Consider the following 15,591-nt stretch of genomic DNA (forward strand, 5'->3'; position numbering starts at 1 on the left):
TATCGTTGTGAGCTTTGCAAGCTTTAAATGTGATCTTTGGTCCATTGTGGGAAAGAAAAGGGAAAACTGGATTGATGGATTGACAGTGAACCTCATACCTCAGCCTGGGACCATCTCATTTAGTCTCTTGTCAATTGCTGGTGAGCCGCGCCTAAAAGCGCTAACTCCATGCAGATGCCGAAAAACACGCCGGAGAGGACAAAGCAGCAGGGCGTGTTTGCAAACATGTTCCCACTCAAAATGGAAATGAAGATAAGAGAGAGTCTGAGAGATACTGTGCGGTCCTGTCATGTGCCAGCCACCAAACGCCAGAGTGTGTGTCTATGCGTGTTAAGCATCTCCGTCTACTGTCCCGTGCGTCGCTACATTGGCAATCCATCGATTCTTACAATGTAAAAGCTGTATCATTTTAACGCTTGGTAAATGTGTTATCGCTGATCATGAATAATAAAACTGTGACAACCTAGCCCAACCACTTGGCTGTCCGTGTCTCCTTGAACGCAACGTGTCCGATACATATGTACATCTGTGTACCAATGTATTTTTCCTCGAGCTTCATAGAACAAAAATATATCTCGTTATATTTATGACGAACTTAAAAACAACAACAACAAAAATATCTTCCAAACCTGATATGCAAGACAAAAAGAAAAGACACGTTTTAAATCGGCGTCAAAAATATCATCGAACCCCCCATTGATGGGTGGACACATCGATTGAGACATACCTGATGCATAGAAGGATATCTGACGCATCGACGTAGCAATACAGAGAAACCTGCGTGAATCGATACAAGATGTAAAGAAATATATGATGATGGCTACCTGGATAAAGAAGTAGAAAGACACATTGGTTGATAAATCATACGTGGAAAGAGACTTGGAACGATACGTGATATACATTGAAGCTACTGCGGTACATAGAAAGATACGGGGGTCAATATACGCAAACATACATGAATCAATAGATTGGTACATAGAGGTACACAATTGATACATGATACATAGAAGGACATTATGACACATTATGTATGCTAGACCAATCCAGGGATACACAGGTCGATATGTAGGCACATTGAACGATACGTAGACAAATGACTATATAGACAGTACATGGAGACTTAGGAAGGAGACACGGCTCGCTAAGGGGTTCACACACGCATAGCAAAGAAGAAACATACTTTCCATGTCGATGGATACGTAGCTGTAGTTTATTCATGAAGGGGTGAATGGCGGACATTTCAGTGTGTTTTTCCACCCTTGACTGCAAGGGACAGAAGACACCTGCAAGGATGTGTCGGTCGAGGACGGCAAGAAGAAGGGCGACAGGGGACAGGCTGGGTGAAGGACGTCTGGGGGTGAAGAGGAGGGGGGGGGGGGTTGAGCGGCAAGGAGATTATATTTAAGCCACTGTCCCACTCCGTCCTCATCCATCTCTGCCTTGGCCCGTGCTCCCTTTGCACCTCGTCCAGCACTCGGGAGGCACTCCGCCAGGTAAGACACTCAAAGACAATCCTTCTCTCCTTGGCAAAAAAGTCGGACCAGCGAGGTCTTATTCAAGTCTTTTGATCATGTGCAGACTCACAGGCCGTCGAATCAGAAAGACTTGCGCTTCAGAAAAGCTCCCGCATGACTAGAATGATTTGTGGTCCCCTAACGGCTCGCTATGATGTGACAAACGGAATAGTGTCCTCTGACAATGAATACCTGTGACAAATCGGTTTCGATTTTCTCCGCCGTTTTCTGCTTACATTTTGTATTATAATTATTATTATTATTATTATTATTATTATTATTATTATTATTATTATTCCGCTTTGTGTTGTGTTTTTGTTTCTATTGTTTTTTCCAATCATCCTGCTTAATTGTATCGACTCTTCCTTGTCGCATCATCAAGCGTCATATCACCCTACGCGCTACGACGGTTGATCTCGAACGTGTTAGACTCTAAAAATAGCTTTGGAGTTTTGGGATGTTGGCTGAGTGAGTGAGCGCGGAGGCCTCGTCTCATCAAGCACCTCGGGTTACTCGGCCTCTCGGCCTGCCGATCGCCAGGTGAGGTTTGTGTTTCACCGCCGGTGTCCAGTTTGGATAATTGCACGCACTGTCGGGAGAGCAATTTGATCCTGGAGCGTGAGTTATTTTTATGATTTGTCAGGCTCCCTATGACTGTTTTGAATTCTGCTTCTGGAGATCCGTGAATTGTTGCTTTCTGTTGCCTGTGATTGACAGTGAGTTGTCTGTGTCTGTGCACAGTCTCCACAGCGCCGCGGTCGCAGCAGAAGCACCAAGATGCCTGACACAATGTGTGTAAGATCGTTTGAAAGCTTCCCCCGCCAAAAAAGCTCAACTAATGCATCTTTACACGACCTCACGCACACACACGGAAAAACATGTTGAATTACGCAGGACTAAAAATAAATAAATAAAAAATTCCCCTGATTTCTGGTCGGATGGATCTAGCATTTGTATTTTTTTCATATCTCTCTTGATTTGCGGTCCCCCTTCTGCAAGAAATCCTCGCGGTGTGGCTGTTTCAAAAGACTTTTACCCTTACTGAATGAGGAATACTCCACACGCTCAAATTGCACTCATGATGGCGTGTCTTGTAATTTATGGTCCGCACTCTTCCAGATAGCATCATGTTGGGACTGTTTCATAGCTTTTTGTCCTCATTGAGTGGGAATGCGGAAACATACAAAAATCCCTCCTGCATTCCCATCATGGGGTTCATCCCAGTTCAGACATAGCGACCTTTTGACCCTCAACAAGACCTCTCTTCTTCCCCTTCCTCTCACTGTATGAATCATCTTATTGGCGGCTCCGGAACCCGCGCCCTCGCTCGCCGATGTGAGCGCACATGCTAGCCGGTCGCGCAGGGGTCCGGAGCGAGCATTTGGCGGCTGAGCCTAACTCTTTGACCTGTTTTATCGCCCCCCCCCAACCCACTTTCCCCTCAGTATGTCCAAGGAGCCCTCTTCCAACCTGGAAAGTGCTATGCAGATGCTCATCAAAACCTTCCACAAGTACTCGGGCAAGGAGGGCGACAAGTACACGCTGAGCCGGGGCGAGCTCAAGGAACTGTTGCTGGAAGAGCTGGGAAGCTACTTGGGGGTAAGCATGAGTGTGCGTAAGGTATGCGCGGACGTGTACGAACAGGCAACGCACAATAAAGAAGGCCCGCATTCTCAACGTCGGTCCCACAGAACTCCAAGGACAACGAGGCAGTGGAGAAGATCATGACCGACCTGGACGCTAACAACGACGGAGAGGTGGACTTCACCGAGTTCATCATCCTGATGGGCGCCCTCACCGTAGCCTGCAACGACTTCTTCCTGGAGTTCAAGACGGACGACAAGCCCAAGGGCGGCGACTCGGCCGAGTAGGAAGAAAGAAGAGAGAAGGGATTGAAGGAAGGAAGGGGGATTTGGGGATGCGGGGTGGGGTGGGGTTATGCGGGGGTTGGGGAAGGGTTGTAAATCACAGGAGATGAGGGACATTTTTGTGGCGCCTTTACGCAATGTTTAAACAACACATGTACACCGCTGTGCCTTCATTCAAGAGCGCAGAGCAGGACACGTACGTTACTGTATATACAATTTGCCCAGAGTCTCCACTTGGCTGCACTTTGCCCTCATTCTCCACTCGAATGAAATGAGTCTCCTCTTAAAGAAGATGCTAATTCACCAGCTTTGCTACCATTCGTGCAAACAACGCTACCCGGCTAGATATAAAACATGTTAACATTAGCTTAGCCTGTTGCCACAGTCTCCATTTGACTGCACTTTGCACTCAAGTCTCTTCCATTGGCATTAATCCGGCATGCCTTTCGCCGTTTCCATCCATTCACCATCAGACGTATCACCCGCTAGAATGTTAGCTCAGTCCACCCTCTCAGCTCGATTGCACTTTGCCCACAGTCTCTTTTCAAGTTAAAAAATCCTTCGTATTCCTCCATTGTTGTTTGCTCATGGCGACGGATGCGTGCCGTGGTTCTCACAGTGTCTGTACCCTTGATGTTTTTTGTCACTTGCCTTGGAAGAGGTCTTCTGAGCTAATTCCCACTGAAGGCTAAATTAAAATGACACAGTACTTGAGACTAAAGTTTCAACGCAAAGGTCATTGAATGCAACACTCCTCAAAGCACAAAAATGCAGGGTTTTTGAATGTTTCTTGAGCGGAACAGACAAAAGGGGACGAGAATGTGGACATAATATTGAATCATGGCTGATTGTATTATTATGTTGAGCACTGGAATGTTTTTCCCTCTTTGCACTTTTTTTGTCATCTTTTTTTCTTTTTTTTAGTAATGACTCATGCATTCTTTCCAATTATTAAATGTGATATTTAACCGAATGGCAGTGACTCTTTCCTGTCCTACTTCAAGCGATAAAAGTGTGTTTCATTCATACTGTTTGTAGGTGAGTAGGTATGCGTGCGTGTGCATGTCACTCTTTGTGTGTGTGTGTGTGTGTGTGTGTGTGTGTGTGTGTGTGTGTGTGTATTGGGGATTCCCACTGAGCATTCCCACATCCTGCCAACAATATCCTGCAAGTCTTGTTGAGCCTAAGCTGACCCAGATGTCGGACTCTGAGCCACGTGGAAAACTTTTGACAAAGCGAGAGGATGTGGGGGAATGGAAAAGAAGAGGCGACGGGGGAAAAAAAGAAGCCTGATTGTGGTGTGTGTGTGTGTGTGTGTGTGTGTGTGTGTGTGTGTGTGTGTGTGTGTGTGTGTGTGTGTGTGTGTGTGTGTGTGTGTGTGTGTGTGTGTGTGTGTGTGTGTGTGTGTGTGAGTGTGAGTGAGTGACTGAATTCAATTTATGGCGTACAGCAGACAAGAATGTTTTTTGGAAGGCAGCGCTATAATCACACAGGAATGTCCAAGTTGTGACTTTGTATAAAAGGACTGTCCTTCACTGGGCCCCAAGTGTACACACAAACACACAGACACACAAACACACACTTAGGTAGAAAGAAAAGAGCACATGCGCGAGACCCTTCTGGAGCGGGTTTCAGCCAAAAGGACCTCGCAAAGAAAAATGGCCCAACAATATCAAGTGTCATTTCCAAAAAGATCCACATCAGCTTATAAAGACAAGAACCCACACATATATGCAAAACTGTCCTAGCGTTGTTCTTGCCCAAAAAACATGTCCTCACAATAAAAGGGTGGCTGTCAAGAGTTGTCCAACACATGCATAGACAAACCTAGTTTTGCTCACACACTCACACACACACACACACACACACACACACACACACACACACACACACACACACACACACACACACACACACGCACGACCAGCCAAAATTTCCCCAACAAAGCAAACCGTCCCAATAATCATAAAAAAAACAGGAATACACACATCAGCACTTGCAGAGAAATTCTAATTCTTTCTTGTCATCATCAAGTGGGCGGAGTCAACTGCTTTCCAGTTTCCTGTGATAGGCCCGTTTGAATGTGTGACATTTGACACAGTTGGCGTGCAAAGTGTTCTGTTAAGTCTGTTGTGGCCTAAAGGGAAATAAGTTGGCCTCGCACTGTCTTGTCATTTACCGGTTTGTCACATCAAAGGCGCCCAAATAAAGGCGATCTCATAAAGCAGCGTCTGCTCACATGCGGGTGTTGTGCTGTCAAAAAGGATTTATGAGCAATTAGCGTCGTACTGACACCCACAATATGCATCTCCACCCGCTTACATCAACAAATGTCTGAGTGGCAGGTTGAATGTAAAATGATGTGGTGAAAGCGCGTGCAAGTCAATGTTCACACCTCATAAGGGAGGAGCCGTACATACAATGGCTACATTAGCGTCTTTTACGAAAAGCCAACCTCATGCAATTCCACTATTTTTAAAACGGAATTATCTGGGACAAGCAAATGCTTTAGCAACCCGATCCTATGGAAAATGATCACAAGCACTTTTCACGACAAACTCATTTTAGACCCTTTTGCTTTCTCAGGTGGCTCTGTGTGAAAAGCATTCCATGGGTGGAGCAGCTTTCGCAGCCGCCTTGACCCATCCGGGCCACCGTCGAGCCTTCGGGTAATCAATGCGTCACGCCCTAGTGAAGAGGGACACCGTGAGTGCTCATTAAATGACCCATTCGAGGGTAGAGTGGAGCTGACGGCTCTCTTAACATATATGAAATGAAAAACAGACATATCGGATAACGGCTCGTGATTGACACCTGCTCTCCGGGATGCAATCGGAGAAGCTTTCCTCAGGCTCGTGAAATGCATCTCCATCTATTGGAAAGGAGACAGGACGGGCTCCCTCGGGTCCGGATACGTATTATTCATTACGACGCGAACAATTCATAAAGAGGGCAAGCAATAAAAGTGATAGTCATCTTGACTCATCTTGAAAAACACCGCAACAACAGATGGCTCGCTGTTACCCGGGGGCGAAGGGAAATCAATCGCCAAGTGAATGTGATACTCGTCATCTATTTGGGAAAAAGTATCAGGATGCCTGGCCTGCTTGCACATGTCCAGGATTTTTTTTTTTTTTTTTTACTTGCTCAGTGAACTGAACAGGAAGTCGGCCATTTTCATTTGAAGCAGCCATTTTGGAATGAATTCCAGGACTCCAAACTTTGACAAAGTCCTACTGGAGAATGCGCCAAATATGAGCCCGTCAACAGGTAGGCAGATGGTCGATACTAAATTGCCAAGCATCCGTTTCCGCTGCAAATTCCTCAAACCCACTCAGTAGCACGTCATCTAAAGCTGAAAAAAAAAGCCTCCAACACCAGTTTCACCAATCGTCATGAAATTGGGTAGACATGTCTATGATGAGACACACTGAAAAGTCTCCAGGACTCATGGGTGAACGTGAACAGGAAGTCAGACGTTTTGGTTCAAAGTATCGACCTTTAGCCAATTCCAACTGACCAACTTCTCAAAGGGAAACTCAGCCAAATGAGCCAAAATCAGAAGGCAGTATCCGAGACAAATAGGTCATAGTCAATTGCAGAGGGTTTTTTTTTTTTTTTTGTGGCTATGCGATCTAATGTGAGAGCGGCATGGCAAAATTTGACGATTAAAAAAAAAAGGGGGGGGAGTAAGGGGTTATGCGTCAGTGCTTGTGAGTCATCCAACTTGGCTGCCAAGCCTCACCAACATGCAACTTGAAAACAAAAGTTGTTGGTTTTTTTTTTTTTCACAATTTACTACCACACAGCTGCCGAGAACACATGGTTAAAATGTTGTTGCAATTTAACAAAAATCTTGGCTTTGAAGAACCCTTGACCCCAAAAAAACAAAATACTTGCATCAAACCAAAAGGACGCACTTCCTTTTTTGTGCCTCTGCTTATCGATATTGCTATTAAATTTCACAAAGTAAAATGGCCTTTGGGGGTTGTTGTTGTTTTGTTTTGCTTTTTAAGCGATCCAGTTTTTGTACCAAGTACGTTTTTGGAGCCTGAGAGTGTAATCTGAACGTCTGTAGCCTCATTCAGTCAACTGTGCATCTTTTGCAAGGAGGCCGTTTCTCTGGGGGAGGGCGACATGTTTTGACGCTTTGATCGTCCCCTCGAAGAGCAGACAGCAATGACACCCGTCGCCTGTGTTTTGCTCTTCCTATTACTGCTGCATTTGGGACCAGTGTGAGAGACGCAGCTTTTTCAATGACTTTTGCGTCATCTCAACAAATCACAAGAAATGCATCCAAGCTGGGGTGTGTCTGGCTCCAGCAACATCTGCGATCCATCCGTCAGGGCTCTGCCAAAAACGACAATCCGGCTTCCTTTCGAGGATAGCGGGCGGCCAGCGTGATGCAAAAATGATTTATGTGATTTTTTTTTTTTTGGTCCGCCTCATGACAAAGCTTGCTGAGGTTTATTTGAAGTTCTATTTGAAGTGATTCTCAGGCCAAAACAATGGCACGATTACAAATGGATGTCATAACACACAGGAATGTTTTGTTTCGTTTTTTTTAGGTGGAGTTGTAAAATGTGTTCTGTTCAACAGTGTTAAACATCAGAAATAAATAACAAGCAAAAAGAGCTTGACCTCATTTTTTAATCGCTTGTTCATTTTCCAGAAGTTATCCACACTTTTTCAGTACATCACCATCAAAATGTAGGTCCATGGTGGTACAAAACCTTCAGGCTTCAGCTGGAACACAAACAAAAATGTCAGGAAAAACCTACTCGAAGGGCTGCAATTTATTTGGGGTTTTATCAGCCGCCCTTTAGTTGGCGGCAGGTGGCTGCTGTGTTTGTTCGGTGTGTTTAGGAGATGACACATATCCATTTGGCCCCCGTCATCGACCTGCGTCATGCTTTTATATTTCTTGGTGCGCCAAGGCATCGTCAAATCACTGCCCTGTGTTATCTTATCTCAGAGTGCGATGACAAGCGTTTTATTCATGGCTTTCTCCTGCAGGAACAACACAGACGGTTCTTTGTGTCTGCGAAAAGTGGTGAAGTAATTAAACATGGGCACCAGAGGAAAGCAGAGAGTCAGTTTAATTTGCCACGCAAAACTCTGTCTCTATCTACATGTTTTTTCAGGGGGGTTTTTCTTTAATTTTGAAATATATTTTCCGAGATATATTTAAAAATCATACTGTATATACAGTATATTATCATTGATTCCCACGCAACGATTCCAGTGTAAAAATTCCTCCGTTTATTTATTTATTTTTTTCCATAAAAGCCCTGAGGTGACGTCATATAACCTGAGTGAGTGCGATGCGGGCGTGAGCTGAAGACTACGAGGCACGGGGTGCATCAGGGTCATGTGCAGGGCGCCAGTGAAAGGCAGCCCACGGGTGCGGTCGTGGTGCACCACCTCGGGGATGCTGGGGAACACGCAGCTGTTCTGCTCGAGAGTGAAGCCGTTCTCTTTGGCTTGCGCCACCATGATATGGACCCAGTCGTGACTTGTTCTGAAATCCAAACGTACAACAGACGGCATTCTTATTTTCAGTTTGGGGCTTTTTTTTTTAATGTCGCTCATACTTTTGTGAGTCATTCGGTTTTATTTGAGCTGTTTCTTTGTCATTTTTGTACTGTTGTGTTGATCATTTGTTACGTATTCTGGTTACTATGTTTTTTTTTAATCTGGATCTTTTTTTTGCTTTGAGACATAATTAATATGTGGAATCTAGTGTTCTTTAGCAAAATACAGGAGCAAAAGAGGTTGAAAATAAAATTATCAAAAAAGTAAAAATGTTATGTTCAATTACAACCAGACACTCAGATCATCAAACGACGCTGAATTAAAGAGAAAACTGGAAACCATAAAAAAAACATATTTAATATGAAATTACTGAAACAAATATAAAGTTGGTGCATACAACTTGTATGCGAGCCCATTTACAGTAATTACCGTCATACCAGATTATTGCTAATCCCAGTTGATGTTTACTAAATTTAAAAACAAAGAGGTGGCATATTCAACAAAACCGCATAACTTTACCTTGAAGTCCCCTATCTTAATGAAGATCGATAATATACTCACATACATTTATTCTTTATCCTCTGCAAAGAACGCCAAGGATTGCTGCGTTTTCCAGAAGAGCTGAGGGCGACTCAACGTACTGTGCTGCATGTCTGGAAATCTGTATTGTACTGCCCCCAGGTGGCCAAGGCGCATACACCAGAAGGAGGTGCACAATTTCCATTGAACTGAACCAATAACTTTTCAGTTTCTTGACATTCTTTCAAATTATGTTATTACTGTATGTTTTAATAAAGCACAATATCATAGAGTGCTTTTTTATTAAAAGCAATCAGTCTTTTACTTTGTATGCTTAATGATTACGTTAAAGTACTTAATTGGCCCTATAATTAGAATGCCGCTTGGCTTTAATTAAAACGCTGCACAGTGGGAAAGTGGTCTATTCCAAAATGGATGTCTCGCACCAGTGGGTAAATGTGACACATTCTATCACATACAACGAACAATACACAGCTCTACTGAGATTTTTCTTTGAAGTAAAAATTATTATTACAATAATAATATAATAATAAAATGTAATATGAATCTTATAACTACTTTCCTTTTTTAAATTTATGATTGCCAAATGAAACACCCCCATTTTAAACCAACTTGTAACCTTCCAGTGTTCTGGCTACTCCTGCTCGTCCCTCTTTGTCCGGTGGCTAGAAAGAAGGCCACGACACATTATCGTAGCGTTTGCGTTTTCTTCACCAATTCGAGTTAAATGTTGGACCAGCGAGCATACGCCGTGCGAGCGAGGACCGGTTTCCCGGCCGTGACCCGCCGGGGACTTTGAATTTTAAACGGGACGAGCGGCGTGAGCAACGGAGAAAGGGTACAGGTTTTTTTTTTTTGCTTCCCCAAGATGGCTAGCTGTTAGCTCGTGAGCTAACGCTAGCGCAATAAAACAGCACTTGCCCAGCAAAAATCATGAAACGGTTGCTTGTTCTGTCTTTTTTATTATGATTTTTTTGGTGATGTGATAAGCTGCTTCCTAGCAAAAATCACAAATACGGGTGTTGAATGGGGAATTTGTGACCTAGAATCGCGGCTACGAGCGAGCCACTTTGGGTTAACGTGGCTAGGTAGCCACCTAGCACATCTGTATGTGATCATTTTTACAGAGGGGACGGTGGGACTCTTAAACAGGAATTCGAAGAGCACAAAAGACTAGCATAGCAGCCAGCGCACTTCCGCTTTTTATTTTATTTATTCGTTTTCTTTTAATTACATGGCGTTGATTTGGAGACCAAATCCCGGCGTGACAGACCTGGGCCAGTCACCCAACTAGAAGCCGTGTGTAGTTGTGACATGTCCCCGAGGTGGTAGACGTCGTTCTCGCCGTCACCGTGGTCATTTTTAACCCCTTTTTCTCTTGCATATGAACGGTGACGCGCCACCTCACCGGCAGTAGTGTTAGCTAAATGGCTGCCGAATCGGGGAGACTACTGGCGGGACAAGGAAAACGAGGCAAAGGTAGGAAATTGACTTTCACCCCCCTCATCACCCCCTAAACCCCCCTTGCCCCAAAAGAACAAAATTCGACTGGATTCATCCATTTGGCTGCACTGGTCCTGTGTTGGCCCCCTATTTATGTACCTGGTGGTGGCTGTTTCCCAAAGAGGTTTTGAGACTTCTTGCTATGAATGGGCAGTGAACCCCCACCTATTTGCGCTTCACCAATCACAAACTCGTTAATTCACAATATTTACATGTATATTCTTTTGTGGAAACTTAAATTAACAATTAGGGATGACCTCTGTTAATCACAGGGTTCCAAAACCATCCACGATTGGCGAAAATCTGCACATTTGAAAGATTTGCTGCTGTCAGGCGAAATCCTCACAACTCCTAAACAATCACTTTTCAGGAAACTAAAAACATGTTTGTTGACTTATTTACATTGCACCATCAAGAGCGCTTTCAGAACGTTGGATTGGTCATTAATTTATGAAAATAACAGACACGTGGGGACTGACCAATCAAATTGATTTGTGTAAAATTATGAAATTCACCAAATTTTGCCACAGAAGATTTCTGCTCCGTGTCAGCAACTTTTTAAAAAAAAAAAACCCTCCCAAGCTCTTAAAACGGATTTAAATGCACTTTAAAAATATCCCTTTACATCAGTTGTCACTCACTCCTTGTTGAGAAATGGGAAATACCTCACAGCATCAATAAGAGTCAATGAAAAGAAGACTCGCTCGCAGTTTTCCAAATAAAAAGGGTTCTTTACTCTCAATGTTTATTGTAAAGTTGACACATGAAACAAATGAATTAAACTTTGAATGTGTAGGTATCCCAAAAGTGATGTCACACTTACTTTTTTGTCTTTCATTTCAGGTTTCATTTGGACAAGCCTGAGGCAATCGGCATTTGATAATTTCTGTGATTCACCATTTGTCGATGGAGCAGCATTGCAAAATTGCAGCCCGACTAACAGTTTCTGTCCCTGTTTGAGAAGCTTTATGGCCATCACACTGCAAGTAGTACAATTTACATTTTCCATGGCAAGTTTCTCAAAACAAGATTAGTAGAACAGATCCTGAACGGATGCCACTGCCACCCCCGGATGATGACGCAGTACTCCCAGAGCAGGCGTTTGTGCAAAGCCAAGGAAAGTTTATCCGAATTGCTGTATTGGACCTCGGTATCAACAAAAGCTCAATTCAAGGGATGCTTCGGAGTGCAGTCGGAGACAGAAATACTTCTTGTCAGGTGTCAATTTTGCAATGCTGTTCTAGTGCCCATGAGTCAGCTGTGGGCAAGGAAATCATTTGGTTCCAAAAACCGCCAAGTTTGAATTGTCAAACGCTGATGGCTTCGCGTCTGTCCTTTGACAAAATAGGGGAAATAAAGAAGCGAAAAATGAATGCAATATAGCAGTTCTCTGTATTTGCTGAAAAACTCATCAAATGGGAAAAAGGTGTAGTTGTTGGTTAGATCCCACAGGGAAAAAAAATTGTGGTTATGTGAGTTTGCGAATAGGGAGGGGTTCACTGTCCCTCAGTATGCTCATGTTTTTACCTGTCCTCCTCCCCTCATCTTCTGCCTTGTTCGCAGCCTTTCTTCCCCCCCATGCTCTTTTCCTTGCGATTCTGAGAGTGACTGCCTGGATATACAGCATTTTGTCTATGTCGCCTCATTGACTTCATCTCGTCTGTCAATCGTGGGACAGGCAAAACAATAAATGCCCTAGGTCTTCAAAAAAAAAAAAAGAAGAAGCTGATCCACTCTGTCACTAAGGGGTATTGGCCAATCCAAATGTGGCGCTCCTCTCGATTGGTGATCCACCAATTTCATAACATTTTCCCCCTCTTTCTACCTCTATGCTTATTTTTCTTTCTCTCTCAGCCTCACAAATGAAGAGCCCAGAGAAGAAGAAGGCGAGAAAGTCCACTTCACAGGTTAGCTTTGTTTGATAACCACATTCACATAAATATAGACGTCACATGACTTCTGGGAAAATGTAAAAATGTTTGAGTTCTTTGTATATGACGTAATTCCAAGAGACTTCTGGATGAGATGTTTTACTTCTTTGGCTTTTTTGTACAATTAAATGTCAATTACATACACAAATTAATTTTACCAGACAGCTGTGGGAAAGGAGCAAGTCTGGTGCCGTTTTGTACTAAACAGCCAGAACGGTCTCCTGTACCGACCGGTATTCTACTTGCCTCAAAGTTACGGCTCTGTGGTCGTCTCCTGTTGGTTGCCATATGCCATTTCTTCCCCCAAATGTCTGTTTCCCAACAATATGATTTCAAATGTGGATGTTGGTACCGGAATATCAGCCGTCGACTCGCCGATTAGGTACCAAAAGGGGCAAACATGAAGGCTATGTTTTAATACTACATTTCTCTCTCGTTATATTTAGGCGTCGGGGTTCTCGCACCTCACAGAGTTTGCGCCCCCTCCCACGCCCATGGTGGACCACCTGGTGGCCTCGAACCCCTTTGACGATGACTTTGGACCACCATCGCGGCCCGGTGGAGGTGGTGGGCCTGGCGGTGCACCGTTCCTTCCCAGTCCAGGTGCAGGCGGAGGAAGCGGCTATGGCGGTACAGGCCGAATGGGTGGCGGCGGCATGGGTTTCATGGGGGGGCCGGGTGGCGGACAGCCTGGACCGGGACGCAGACCGCCATTTGGACCGCCGTCCAACGCTGGACCACCTCACCACCAGCTGGGCTTTGGGGGTATGCCTGGTTTCGGAGGAGGGGGAGGGAGCGGCGGCGGGGGAGGAAGTGGAGGTAGCGGGTTCCCTCCCGGCGGTCCCTCTCAGTTCAATATACCACCAAACTTTAGTCCCCCAATGCACCCCGGGTCAGGCTTTAACCCCATGTTGTCTCCAGGTGGCATGGGAGGTCCTGGAGGAGGGGGTCCACCCCACCCTCGATTTGGCATGCCACCACAACAGCAACATGGACAGGGCGGGCACCCGTTCAACAGTCCGCCGTTACCTGGTGGAGGAGGAGGCGGCCCCAGGGGCCCCCTGCATGGGCCCATGCCTCCCATGGGTGGCATGGGGCCCGGTCAAGGGATGAACATGATGAGTGGGATGGGTGGTGGTCCTGGAGGCATGTTGGGGGGATTACCAGGTATGGCCCCTCAAGGACAATTCCCCCCTTCGCAGGATGGCTCCTATCACGGTCCCAGCCCACCAGGACCCGGCAATGAGGATGGAAAAAACTTTGGCGGAGGAGGACCTCCCCCTGGGCCTCAGCAGCAACAGCAGCAGCTTAACTTGAACCCTAACGGGCCCCCTCCTCCTAATAACGCCACCCCCGGTCCTCCTCCTAACTCTGGTCCACAACAGCCGGGAGGAGACTTCCCGGGCCACCCTGACATCCAGCAGCCCAATGCCGGCGCACCCGGCCCGCCGCCCTCAGTTCAGCCCCAACCCAACCCCAACTCCTCACCCAGCGGCCCCCTGAACGGGTCGGGTCAGCCCCAGCACCCGCCTTCCAACAATGCCAACACCCCCAACTCCAACAACTCCTCCCAGCAGCAGCAACAGTCCACTCCGCCCAACTCTGCCCCGGGCTCCGTTTCACACAACCAACAGAACAATACTCCCGGTAGCGCCGTTCCCATGCCCAACACAGCCCCCAGTTCAGGTCAGAACAACATGACCAACAACAACGGTGGCAACACCCCCGGCAGCAACCCCAACCCGCCCTCTAACTCCACCTCGACCCCCAACACACAGTCTCCCTTGCCCCCGGGCCCTTCCGCCCCCTCAGCCGGGCCCGGCTCGGGCCCGGGGAAGCTGGGCGGACCCGGCATGGTGTTCCCCTGTGGCCTGTGCATGTCGGAGGTACACGATGACCAGGACGCCATCCTGTGCGAGGCTTCGTGCCAGCGCTGGTTCCACCGTGACTGCACAGGCCTGACGGAGCCTGCCTACGGGCTTCTGACCAGGGAGAGCGCTGCTGTGTGGGCCTGCGACTTCTGCATCAAGACCAAGGACATCCAAGCTGTGTTTGTGCGCCAGGGACTGGGCCAGTTGGTTGCCGCCAACGAGAGCTGAGGGGGCCAGGGGACATTTGACGAGCCCTTTACTCGTACACTACGTAACCATCGCTTGACATCCATCGTTATATCTAAAAATAGCACTTTGAGTGAAATAAATGCCCCTTACCGCAACCATAGGAGAAAAAAGAAAAGATGAATGTTAACTGACACACTTTTTCGGACAACCAGCACTGACACCAACACACTACCTCACACACACTGACTGGCACACAAGCTCCCGCACTGATTGAAAATCACCACACAGTACAAACTGATGCAAAGTTCAGTTTGAATTGCCCCTGTATCCCCCCCCACATATATTTATTAATGTCACACAAAGAGTGCCTGATCTTTTCATAAGTATTTCTAATCATTTTCTGGTCATCGGGACATGAAACAATCACTGTAACATAATCATGTTGAATCCAAAGCAGAAGCAAGCGGGGCTTACATGTTGTGTTCTCTCATACCTCATCGAGCAGAACTCATTGTAAATATCAGCGTTATATCAGAGCCGACTGATGAGTAAAACCCAAGTTTTAAAAGAAATATATATATATATATATATATATATATGAAATTCGAGAGAGAGAGAGAGAGAGAGAGAGAGAGAGGGA

The 15,591-nt window shown here is 45.8% G+C and overlaps 2 protein-coding genes across 5 annotated transcripts; both read left to right on the forward strand.

Moving 5' to 3' along the window:
- Positions 1-1,377: 1,377 nt before the first annotated feature.
- Positions 1,378-4,371, forward strand: s100s (S100 calcium binding protein S). Of its 3 annotated transcripts, XM_019867915.1 has the most exons (4): positions 1,378-1,493; positions 2,256-2,309; positions 2,960-3,113; positions 3,206-4,371. In XM_019867915.1, the coding sequence occupies exons 3-4, from the start codon at positions 2,961-2,963 to the stop codon at positions 3,383-3,385; spliced, it is 333 nt and encodes a 110-aa protein (XP_019723474.1). In that variant the 5' UTR covers positions 1,378-1,493; positions 2,256-2,309; position 2,960; the 3' UTR covers positions 3,386-4,371. The 3 variants fall into 3 exon arrangements, with proteins under 3 accessions (XP_019723474.1, XP_019723473.1, XP_019723472.1); XM_019867914.1 differs by lacking the exon at positions 2,256-2,309; XM_019867913.1 differs by lacking the exon at positions 1,378-1,493 and having other exon boundaries at positions 1,821-2,309.
- Positions 4,372-10,086: 5,715 nt separating this feature from the next.
- Positions 10,087-15,303, forward strand: pygo2 (pygopus homolog 2 (Drosophila)). 2 transcript variants are annotated; one of them, XM_019867786.1, is made up of 4 exons: positions 10,087-10,295; positions 10,872-10,936; positions 12,815-12,867; positions 13,338-15,303. In XM_019867786.1, exons 2-4 carry the CDS (start codon positions 10,885-10,887, stop codon positions 14,988-14,990), a joined length of 1,758 nt encoding a protein of 585 aa, XP_019723345.1. In that variant the 5' UTR covers positions 10,087-10,295; positions 10,872-10,884; the 3' UTR covers positions 14,991-15,303. The 2 variants fall into 2 exon arrangements, with proteins under 2 accessions (XP_019723345.1, XP_019723346.1); XM_019867787.1 differs by lacking the exon at positions 10,872-10,936.
- The last annotated feature ends 288 nt before the right edge of the window (positions 15,304-15,591 follow it).

This window comes from Hippocampus comes, unplaced genomic scaffold (genome assembly GCF_001891065.2).
Source record: "Hippocampus comes isolate QL1 unplaced genomic scaffold, H_comes_QL1_v1.1 scaffold207, whole genome shotgun sequence".
Classification (NCBI taxonomy): Eukaryota; Metazoa; Chordata; class Actinopteri; order Syngnathiformes; family Syngnathidae; genus Hippocampus; species Hippocampus comes.

Coding starts and splice junctions, on each gene's coding strand:
- pygo2 (XM_019867786.1), top strand. CDS start 10,885: ATGGCTGCCGAATCGGGGAGACTACTGGCGGGACAAGGAAAACGAGGC. Junction 10,937..12,814: donor ACAAGGAAAACGAGGCAAAG/GTAGGAAATTGA, acceptor TTTCTCTCTCAG/CCTCACAAATGAAGAGCCCA. Junction 12,868..13,337: donor CGAGAAAGTCCACTTCACAG/GTTAGCTTTGTT, acceptor CGTTATATTTAG/GCGTCGGGGTTCTCGCACCT.
- s100s (XM_019867913.1), top strand. CDS start 2,146: ATGATTTGTCAGGCTCCCTATGACTGTTTTGAATTCTGCTTCTGGAGA. Junction 2,310..2,959: donor AGATGCCTGACACAATGTGT/GTAAGATCGTTT, acceptor CTTTCCCCTCAG/TATGTCCAAGGAGCCCTCTT. Junction 3,114..3,205: donor AGCTGGGAAGCTACTTGGGG/GTAAGCATGAGT, acceptor TCGGTCCCACAG/AACTCCAAGGACAACGAGGC.